Source organism: Cygnus olor, chromosome 34, assembly GCF_009769625.2.
Source record: "Cygnus olor isolate bCygOlo1 chromosome 34, bCygOlo1.pri.v2, whole genome shotgun sequence".
In the NCBI taxonomy this organism is placed as follows: domain Eukaryota; kingdom Metazoa; phylum Chordata; class Aves; order Anseriformes; family Anatidae; genus Cygnus; species Cygnus olor.
Genome location: NC_054091.1, coordinates 23,908 through 34,959, shown reverse-complemented (window position 1 = coordinate 34,959; position 11,052 = coordinate 23,908). Strand labels below are relative to the sequence as shown.

Genomic DNA, 11,052 nt, shown 5'->3' with positions numbered 1-11,052 from the left:
AATACTTATAGAAGTCCTCTTGCTTTCCGCGCCCCACCCCCCCCCTTCCCCGTTCCGACAATATCCTTGCAATGTGCCAATATACACCCAAGGAGGCTTTCTTTAAACGTCTTTGTTTTGGATATTATCCATTTCCTTGATTTCCCATTCCCTTTTATTTATTTATATTACTTACTGTCCCTTGTTTCAATTTCCACGCAAACCTTTTTATTGCAGATTTTTACTATCTTTTCCTAATCTTCTTCCCAAATGTCCCAATTCTCTGGGATTAAACTCCACATACAGACTTTACTATTTCAGATTATTAATGAGCCCCGTTCCAATCATAAATCCACAGGACTTCGGAAAAACACCTGAAGCACTCAGCCTTCCGTCTTCTAGACAAACAATACCACCTTTTCCACAAAGTTTACATTTCAACAAGGCCGAATTTCAAGCCGAATGCTAATTTTTCTCATGCACTTTGTTAGTAAGCCTACACAAAACAAGGAATCACTCCTGTGTATCCATCAAGAGGGGGGTTTAAAAGGTATTGAGGCCTAAATAAATTCCCTCTCCCCCTTCTTACCAAATTCCCAGGGCTCAAGCCCGAACCACCAAAGAAGTGACTCTCCATTCTACCGCTTTGATAATCAGTCAGCCCCCCTCCCCCGATACTTGGGAAACTGACCAAACACCACCGCGAATATACCAAAACTTCTAAACTGTTACTTAGATAATGCTCCCACCTTCCTCCTTGTCACACTCAAAACACTTAAGAACGAAATAGGATTACAAGATGCACCGCCGGGCCCGTATATTGGGCACCACCAATCAACATTTGGATAAAACAGCATTTCTTTTCGGTCTGTCATGCGCTTCGTTCGTCTCCGGCCGCTCCCCTCGCGGAGAATACGGAACCGCGGATCGGAACTCCGCACTCGCTTCACAGCAATGCTGCGTCTCACTCACAACACAATCACACAGACAGGCCCCTTGCACTTCTCGCTCACAAAATAACATTAATTGTAAGATAGTATTATATTGCCTTTAAGTTTTCCATTATCAGCTAGAGCTTTTACCGAACCGAACCAGATGCTGAGCCTGCAGCAAAACCAGACCACTGATGCTGAACCTGCAGCGCTTTCGCGACTGTCTGACGGACAGCGCCTAGGCTTACCACGGGAATTCCCTAGCCCAACCGTGCGTGGCTTTCACCACGTCTGACCGGCAGGCTCCCAGACCAGATCGGTACCGATTACCAGAAAGCACCTTTTTCTTACCCTTTCAGAGGTACGTTGTGAGCAGCGGGGGCCGGTCGTGGCCGATGGCTCCCCGAGAAACTCCTCGGTGCCGGCTGGAGCGTGATCAGTTCGCGAGCCGCCTCAGCAGTGCCCACGAGGTCCCATCTGGGTCACCAAAATGTTAGCGTTCATGAAAATACATAATCCACAAAGTGATTATTATGGAGGTGCCTTATTAGGCGCCGGAAGTTAGGGGCATGCCTGCCCAAATCTAACTTCGTCCAATTTGTTCACTCAGTTCTCTTTTATCTCCTAAAATATTACATATGCATTAGGTTTCACAACACATCTATGCATATTCATTTCCTAGCTCCGCCTAGCCCCGCTTTGTATGCTAATTATCTTATCAGTCCTTCTGCGCTTGCGTATTACTCTCGGGTGGTCGTCCGGGTGGTCGTCGGGATGAAGTAAGACGTCTTCATCAGAGTTGAACTTTTTAACCTTTCTTCTCACGCATGCCCTCTGAGCCCTCGGTCTCAGTCCAAACCGCAAGGTTGGTTTGATCCAGTTCCCAGGGCCCAAGAGGCCCCAGTTATCTAGATGTCTTGCAAACTGAGCATTCTTTTAGTCCTCCTTACTCCTCCTCATGAATCGGTGCATTCTCCCATGCTATCCTTGCACACAGATTTTGTATCTTCCAAGCGCAGCCCCGGAACAGTACATCGCAAATGTAGCACATATTAAGCAATATTGTATTATTTCATCTTCTATTACCAACAGGGGGACCTGGCCTGTGTGCCCCGGGCGCCCCTGCCCGCCCCTGTCTTTGCTCGCTCCCTGTGCCTCACCGCCTTGTCTTCCCTTTTCTTTGCGGTGTCGAATGCACGAGAAGCCCGACAGGCTCAGGAAGGCGGCCATTCAGTTGCACAAGAAGCAATAGGGCTGGATGCTCCTGAAATGCAACTGACTTGCGGAAAACAGACTCCACAATCAGTAAGATTGTAAAGTAGGTATGTTTATTGAGTGCTGGGCAGCAGAGAGGGGTAGTCCCACCAAAGTCGTGTGCACCTGACGCGGCAATTTGCCATGGTTATATGCAGCAAAGAGTTACATATGCACGACGTTTCACAATACGCCTATACATATTCATAACCGGTCCCTGCTTCGTATTAAAATTAGTTTGAAGGAGTCATTTCCATGAGCTCCTCCCATCCGCGCTTGCGCAGTGTCTCCTGGTGGTGCTCACCGGGGGTCGTGGGGATGAAGGTTGGTGACTCTTCCTCGTCACCGCTAGTTGACCTCTTGTCTTTGCGCAGACTCAGTTGCTCCTTGGCTCTTGTCCATCCGCAGGACCAGTTTCTGCCAGTTTCTTAAAATAGGCTCACTCTCTTATTAGGAGACTGACCTTGGTAAGGGGCCCCAGGCTTCTTGCTTTAATTAATTTGCACAATGCACAATAGCTAGCAAAGACACTAAGTAGCATCCTAGTTCAATGCTGTCAGCGCTCTCTCTCTACTTGATAAGATTCTCCTAACTCCCTCTCTCAGTCCCCCCTTTTCTAAAAAGTCAGCAAATTCTTTTACTATTTCTAGGTTCAATACACTGTTTCCCTATCTAACATTCTTTCAAAATACTTGTTAGACTCCAGTTTCCGTCTGAGTTGGTTCTTTTTCCACTCGCTGTAGGACTTTCCTGTACTCTTAAAACACCATAAGGTACATCGGATCACTATGCAAAGAACCATGGATAAAACTACGACCACGATTATTATGCAGCCCTGCTAAGTTTGGCAACCAGGAAGTCAATTTTTCTACCAAATCTGTAAATCCCCAGGATGTATCATCCTGAGCTACTGCAGTCTCAATCTGTTTTTGTTTGTTAACATATACACGGCAAGCTAGCCTTCAAGAAAGCTGCGCAGGGACTCTTTCTCAGGGGGTGTAGTGAGAGGACGAGGACTAGTGGTTTTAAACTAAGAAGGAGTAGATTTAGGTTAGATATAGGGCTACTCGGCTCCACAAGGTCTAAATCTCTGAACGTTAAGGCTACTTCTTTGCAACTGTGCATTTCCCTTCTCTACCTGATTCTTCAGGCATTTGGAAAGTTCCATCTGTAGAAGGCTCAGCCTTTGCCTGATTCTGTCAGTTTTCTTCCAGCTCTCTACTATCATTTCTCATCTCCACAGCTGGAAGTGATCAGGATCCAGGAGGTCTTGTACGTGCTTTGGTGAGCATTTCTTTCATCCCCTAAACGGTGAATACCAGCCACCAGGCCTGCAGTTTGAGCCATCTGTGCCTCTTACTTGTCTCCTCATGCTCTGTAAACATCTTTTCAATCCACTTGTTCCAATCAACCCAAGAATTTACTAGCACAGGTCCCATTTGGGTGCCCTGAGAGTTTCCTTGTAAATATAACCCTAAGGGAACAGAAGCAAAGGATCGGTCCCCCAGCATATTATACGCATTATGTACACACAATCTCAGGAAGACACACAACTTGACCAGATCCTGCTGACTACCCCAGATGCTCTGGAGCCCAGTACAGACCGATACCACCCAGCATGGTCCTGCCCGGCCGCTGGAAGCCAGCCCAGTGCCCAGGGTCCCCAGCTCTCAGCCCAGGCTGAGGGACACGGCTGCCAGTTTCCCCTTTGCAGGTTCAACCAGTAACGAAGCTGAGCACCTGTGCCAGGGACACCCAGGGAGGACACTGATACAGCCGGTCACACAGACTACCACAGACAAGCGCTGCTTTCAACAGCACCCACACGCAGGACTCACGTAACACACAGGCACAGACAGCCGAGTCCCCTCCTGCCCTGGGGCTGGCAGAGACAGCCGGTCACTGCTGCAGGCACACACAGCACTCTCGGGGTTCACAAGCACATACACAGCCGCAGACCTGGCCCTGAGAGTCCTTTCAGATGCCCTCAGATTCCCCATGCCTCTGCCTGCTCCTCGTCCCCATGGGCCTCCCCTCCAGGTCTGCCACGGAGCTCCCCTAGCTAGGAGGGAGCTATGGGGACGTGGGCTGAGACACAGACTTCTGCACTGGAAACGCGCGCAACTGGCAGCGATGAGTATCATGACGGGAAGCCACACTTAAGACAGCGCAGGCATAGAAATGGGAGCCTTGGCAAGAGCTCTCCTTTCAACCCACATTCCTCTTTCAAAGCAGAGATCCAGCTTATGCATACTCAAGTCTAGGGTGGATGAAGTGACACAAGCAGTCTGGCCGGGAAGAGCCCCGGTGCTCTTTATTTTCCATTCAGGGGCGGAAAGCGGGAGAGCTTCCCAGCCCCTTTGCTCAGAGCTCCGCTGCTGCCGTCACCGTTCCCAGCACCTTCCCCTCCACTGCGGTACCAGCACCTAGCGCTAGGGAGTCAAAAGGAAAAGAGGATGAGCAGGTTGTGTACAGGCTGAACACAGAGAAATACTGCAGGCTTAGCTCGGGCCGTGCACGTAGGGGTCTGCTTCCCATGGAGCTTCAAGGCTGCCGTGAAGCGAGACAGATGCCTCGTGCCCAAGCTCACGACAAGGTCCCCGGGGGTGCAGCTCATCAGCCTGGGGCTGGGTCAGGTGGAGCGGAGGACCCTGGGTATTCTGCACAGGTATTCCCCCTCAGGGCAAGGTGTCTTGGTGTCAGCGCTCTCCAAAGGAAGGACAGACTCTCGGCTTTGGAAAGGGGAGAGGCAGCCATCCAGGGGACCCCTTTGTTTTCAGACAGGACTTTCACATCCCACATGGGAAAGCCTGTTCTGGGTGCCCAGCCGCTCCCCGCAGGTGTCAGGGAGCTCCAGTCCCAAAGTCTCCAGAGTCTCCAAAGCCTGCGTCTGTCTCGGGAGGGGTGTCGGAGACGTGCCCTCTTTCTCCCAGTGCTGCCCCCAGGGGAAGGATGGGCCTTGCAGCAGCGGGAAGCACCATCCCTTTTTGGAGATACTTACCAGGGGAGCTGCTGCTGCTGCTCTTGCCGCAGCCGGTTTGCCTCCGCAACAATTCTGAATATACTTTGTTGGTGGCGATGCGGCTCCAACCTTTCCAAAACTTGGAGTGCTCGTGGGGAAAGGCGGCTGCAACAACAGGAGAAAGGGATCCCTCAGCCTCTGTCAGACACCCCTTCTGCCTCTCCCCTCAGCCAGACCCTGCACCCATGCGTGCACCCACCCTTTCAACCTGTGATGAGTTTTAGGCCTTGGTGGTAACCAAGGTCATGCCCACTTTAGGAGGAATCAAAGGGTGTCATAGGCAACCCCAGGACTCAGGGACCGGGCTCCTGGATATGTCCTGACATCACTCAACAGCTACTCCAGTGCCCCAGGACGGGAACGGAGCCGGCACACACTTACTCAGGCTGGAGTCTCTTCAGCTTGGCTGCTGCTCCCAAATCCTCTGCTGGGGCAGGGTTCTCAGCCTTCCTCCACCTCCTCCTGACCTCCTTGCTCCTGGGCTGGGCTGGAGGATGGGGAGTCCAAGCATGTTGGCTGTTGAATCGCTGCAAGGAGAAGACACTCTCATCAAACAGGACTGGACACACAGGTGCTGTTTCCCAGAGGACCTCTTGAAAGGACCCTGCAGCAGGACCTGGGAACCAGGCGACTCGGCGCTGCCAGCCCACGTCTGGCTGCTGCTTTTATCCCTCACTTTCTGCTGACAACCTCTCCCTCACAGGGAGGAGCAGGCAAAGCCCTGCACTGCGCTCTGGAGCCCGTCCTGCTCCCACCACCCTGGGACCTGCTGCCCTCGGAGCCCTGGCGGAAAGGATCGCTGCTGTTCTCAGCGGTGTTGATCACTGCCAGTACCTGGGGTATCTGTTGGTCCTCCCCCTCAGACCAGGCTTCCCACGCAGCCATTTCTGCCCGGGCTTGCTCTTGTAGCTTTTGGTACGTGGGCCATGAGCTGTCTGTTTGGTCCCACTGCGAAGACAGGTTCCAGACCTCCTGGAGGAAAAAAAACAAAAAACAAACACAACAGCAGACAGGATTGGTCTCAGCTGTCCCTCAGGCCTAACCCGCACTCCTGCCCCCTCGCCTCAGCCGGTCTGTCAGCAGTGCTTCAACCCTCAAGGATGAGGGGCCCTGAAGCTAGGCCAGGCTCCTCAACTCGTGACAAACACAGCTGAACAGCCCGCGGTGACCAAAGCCCTCTGCCATCAATGACCCAGAAAGGCCTTGTTCCTTTTCCATGGTCAAAATGAAGTGGCTCATGGCAACACGGGAGGCAGTAAGAGGCAGGGAAGGTGTGCGGGACGCCACCTTCCGTCTCCTGAGGAAGAGATGAAGGAGGTAACAAATGTGAAAATGAACGCATCCCAAGGGACCTGCTCGGGATCGCTCCACACAAAGAGGCCTTTGTACAGGACCAAACAGCACGGTCATTGCAGCAAGGCAGAGCAGGTACCTGCAGCGCTCTCCTGGAGGCTTCAGGAGCAGGGAGCGCAGTGGTGGTGGACTTGGCTCGAGGAGCTGTTTCCTGCCTGTCTGCCTTCTTCGTCCCGGGGGAGCTGCCTGGACACGGGGGGAGCACACTGCAAACAGACACCAGGAGGAGGCTGCATGAGCCCAGGGGAATTCGGTCTCCAGTCCGCGCTCGCAAGCTGCGTCAGCCTCTGCAGCAGACGGCAGTTCCGCAGCGAGCGGGCATATTGGACTGGCCGTGTTCACTTCAGCAGAGACAGAGAGAGCCAAACGCGAAGCTGTGGCACCACCTGCCTTCAGGAAGGCTCGGGATGCCCGTATCCAGGCCCTTTGTGGTGGAAGAAGGAGAGGAGCAGTGTCTTGTGCAAGGACAGGATCCGAGAGACACCATTATGGCCCACCCGGGCTTTACTTCAGCTTCTCCTCTGTGGCCCTGAAACACACTGCGCTTACGGGTGGAAAACAGATTATCGCTGGGGAGCCAGTAGCATCGGAGAAAGCCATCAGGTAAGGAGGGCAGTCATGCCATCTCCCTACCTCAGCACTCTCTTGTGCCTGCCACAACGTTTGGGATATCGTTTGAAAAAAATGCCTGAAAGAAACTTTTCCATCTGGTATCACAGCTCCTTAGGCTGGAAGAAACAGCGGGGGAGATGGGGCCACGGCAATCCTAAGACACGGTGAGACACGTTAGAAGGAAGGCAGGGGACGTTTGCTCCCACAGACAAGAAGATGGACTCTGCTGCAATGTGGGGGGACTCCTGAAGGGAGAAGAGCTTCTGCAACAAGGCCCTGCATTCAGCTGCCCCAAGGAGCGGGGCCCTGGTGGAAAATGAAGCTGGTGTGCCAGTCTCAGGCAAACGTGCTGCACGCTTGCCATCCGTTGAGACAGCGGCCTCCGCTGTGACGTGTGTCAGGAGCCACCCTGCGGCTGGTGGGTCCAAAGGGGACATCTCTCCTGTGTGGCTGCAAGTGGCTCCTTCCTCCTTTCCCGCAGGGGTCTCACCTGGTAGAAGGCTTCTTCTCCAGATCTTGCTGCCTTGTGCCCGGCTCCCAACTTGTCAGCATGGGGAGGGAAAGCTTCTTCCTCCTCTGCAGCAGGTTGTCAGGATGGCACTCTGAAACTAGGAAAGGAGGAAGCTCTTCAGAGCAGCTGCGTGGGCACTGCCTTTTAAGCTGGTTCCAGTCAGCCAGCATGGGACAGGGACCACCCCCAGACAGCAGGGACCTGTTCCCTTACCTCTTCTGGTCCTGCGCTCTCCTGCAGCTTCCTCCTGCGAGGTGGTGGAAACTTTGGCCTCTGGCCTTCTCCTCACAGTCAGATGAAACCTGGAAAACAAACGATGACACGGGCTTGAAGAAGGCTGGCCTCCTACCCGTTGCAGCTTGCTGGCAGTAATCCTCCTGGTGTTGCACAAGGCATGGCATCCCTTTTCCGTCATGTCCATGCATGGGGTTTGTTGTCCGTCTTCCCGCAGCACCTGAAAAGGTAGCCTAAATTCCCCTCCACATGCAGGCAACTCTCTCTGACGGGAATCGCGGCAGCACGGGCACAAGAAACACAACCACAATGCCCCTCCTCTCCAGGTGAAGACACTCGTAACCGAAGCTCAGCATTAGTTAACCAGGAACCAGTCTCCTCGGGGCTTAGCCCTGACTGGATGCTGAGCGTGGAGACCCAACCGTGCACGTTCCAAAGCAGGAGGTGGGAAGCCTCCCGCTGGGTCAGCCAAGGGCTGCGGAGGAAATGCACTCACCTTGGGAACATCTGGATCCCACGAGCGGTGGTCTCTCCACTGAAGTCAGTCAGATGTGCCGGCCACATTCTCTGCAAAGAGACACAGACCTGCTGGAGGGTTTCTGAGGCAGTTTTCTCACGGCTCTCATTGACAGGAAGCAAACCTGTCTCCCAAGCCAAAAGAAAGCCTTCTCTCCAAAGCCCTCCTCCAAAGCCTCTTCCATGACCCTTTGTTCTGCTCGGGAGGAGCTGCATGGCAGAATATGGAGGCTGTACAGTAACACTGCCAGGCTTTTTGCAGGGGCAAGCGTCCAGAGGCTCAGAAGAAACTCTCTTTGCTCATGGAGAAAGCAGCTAAGGGGGCAAGCACGGGGAAAGGCATTTGACTGGCCTGCCATGTCCGGGCTGGCCAACAGCGGTCGGATTGCTCACCCTTCGCTAGGATTCCCAAAGAAGTTAAGTAGCCCTCAAAACCTCACCAACTTACACTGTGGAGCAGTGCAACCAGGCCCGCAGTGCTCTCCAGACGTTTGACACAGTCCAGATAAAACTTCATGCATAGGAAACCATCTTCGCATGTCAAAACACCAATGTCCCTGAAGCCAAAGGGGACGTGCTCCTTGTTCCTCAGGAGGAAGCAGTACAAGAGGATGGTCTCTTGCACACAGTTCTTCACCACGTGCAGTGGGAAGGAGGTGGCTCGCGATAGCTGCACGTAGTTGAGCGGCTCAATCTTGACGCCATCTGCAAGGAGAAGCAACATCCTCAGTGACACGGCAAGCCCAAGTTGCTTGCAACATTCAGAACAAGTTCCCAGAGAAAGGGTCGCTAAGAGAAAGAGCTCCTGGGGCACGGTTTCTTTTGGGGGAACTCAAGCTGTACCCTGACCGTTGGAGACAATCCTCTACTTCTCCCAGGCCTTTCCAAAGAGCAGGGAGAACAAACCGTTCCGGACAGGGGGCAGGAAGAGGGGGGCTGCTGCCTTCTCACCAGGGAGGATCTCGGTGGGACAGTAGATCTCCTCCAGCCACAACTCATCGATGTCCAGCTGGAAGAAAGGTCTTCGAACCAAGAGCAGCTCTTGTTTGCCATGGAATTGCTCTTGGACAACAGCAAAGGTCCCGAGTCCTGCAACCTGAACGCCCTGCACACAGAAAAGACAGAAAGGCTGACGAGGGAGTTCTTGAGAGACGGGAAAAGGGATGACTGTCAGAGCAGGGGGACACTGCTCTGTGCCCTGCCCACTCCTGAGGGACAATGGGGCAAGGTGGGGCACTTTGGAAAGCTTTGCAAAAGAGCCGCATCCTCTGTTTCTTTCGTCACCCCCCTCACAGGATTTGCCAACATCCCTTGGCTAGAGAAGCGCCCAGAGGGTTCCAGCACACGCATTAGACCTGGGACTGATTCCCAGCAATTGTCCTAGGCACGGACCCAGGATATTCCCCCATCTATTTGCTCGCCCTCTCCACTCAGACCGCAGGGAAGAGTGAAGCCCTAGGGGGTGCCAAACACCTGAGAGGCAGAGCACATCTGGCCTTGGTTTCTCTCCCAGCTGGCCAAGAAGCTGCTCCGGGCACCCTGGGCAGTCTCAGTGCACTGCCATGGTGCTCGGGCAGGGATTGCTCTGCAGGGCCCAGGACACCAGCCCACCTTATCCTGCTTCAGCTCTTCCAGAATGTACTCGGATACAGCATCCCAGATAGCCTCAGTCTCTGGAAAGCAAGGAGAAGACAGGTCAGGCTCCAGGCCAGCCAGCTCACAACCTCTTGGCAAGCACCTCACCCAGGCGATGACACATGCAGGCATACACAAGCACCCCAGAAAAACACCGTGCAGGCATTCCTGGGACATTCCTGAGAGGCCTGGGGGAGCTGCAGGCCACACCAGTCTCTGGGACACCGAGGTCTTTCCTCCCAGAGCCAGATCCCAAAGAGGCACCAGCTCCCAGGGAAACCTGGCCCTGGACTGCCCCCATCAGGAGAAGTCTGAGCCATGCCCAGAGGAGCCCTAGGCCTCAGGACAGCCCTGGCATCAGGACCCGGGAGTCTTGGCTGCCACATTGTCCCCTGAGCCCAGCGGGACCCTCAGGCAGGGCTCTCGCAGCAGCCACCAGCTCTGTCCAGCACCACCAGTACCCCCCAGCCCAGGACCTGCAGCTTTGGACAGCTGACAGCCCCTGGGCTGCCCCTTGGGAAGGGGCTCCTGACACCCTCACCTTTGGGGGAGAGCTGCAGGAGCACTGGGAACGCAGAAGTCAGGTCAGAGGTGATGGTCACCCTCCAGCAGTCCTCCATCTCGCTTGCTGCTGGCCCTCAGCTCAGGACAAGGGATGCCCGCCCTGGCTCCTCAACCACAGCTCCTCTGCAAGGTGCCCCTGCTCCTCCGCCCGTCAGCGAGGGTCGCCCAGTGCAACCTTGCTGCCTGCTGCCCCCACTCCTGGCCACAGAAGGACAGCGGTGGGGAGCACCCAAGCAGCGCCCAGCAGGGACCAGGCCTTGCAGGGAAGTGCCGGCACTGCCGCTGCTCCAGTGAAGATATCCTGGTGATGCAGTGCCTCCCCCTGTGACATCAGCACGTGTCATTTGAAGGCTTATGAGGTCAGCAGCATGGAGACGGCACAGCTCGGGAGAGAGACGAGAGATTTCCCTTCTTGTCCTGAGAAACCGTCACCTCCCTTC

General features: G+C 54.3%; 1 protein-coding gene across 1 annotated transcript; it reads right to left on the bottom strand.

Moving 5' to 3' along the window:
* Positions 1 to 4,479: 4,479 nt before the first annotated feature.
* LOC121062717 lies at positions 4,480 to 10,668 on the bottom strand. Its single transcript, XM_040542890.1, has 10 exons — positions 10,590 to 10,668; positions 9,887 to 10,086; positions 9,365 to 9,518; positions 8,862 to 9,118; positions 7,877 to 7,965; positions 6,620 to 6,746; positions 6,022 to 6,159; positions 5,569 to 5,714; positions 5,167 to 5,292; positions 4,480 to 4,597 (listed from the first exon to the last, which is right to left on the bottom strand). The coding sequence occupies exons 1-10, from the start codon at positions 10,666 to 10,668 to the stop codon at positions 4,480 to 4,482; spliced, it is 1,434 nt and encodes a 477-aa protein (XP_040398824.1).
* Positions 10,669 to 11,052: the final 384 nt, after the last annotated feature.

Excerpts from the sequence above, each read along its gene's own strand:
- LOC121062717 (XM_040542890.1), bottom strand. The coding sequence starts at position 10,668 with ATGGAGGACTGCTGGAGGGTGACCATCACCTCTGACCTGACTTCTGCG. Across the intron at positions 10,087-10,589 it reads CCTGCAGCTCTCCCCCAAAG|AGACTGAGGCTATCTGGGAT; the intron begins GTGAGGGTGTCA and ends CTTGCTTTCCAG. Across the intron at positions 7,966-8,861 it reads TGGTTGCACTGCTCCACAGT|GTTTCATCTGACTGTGAGGA; the intron begins GTAAGTTGGTGA and ends TTTGTTTTCCAG.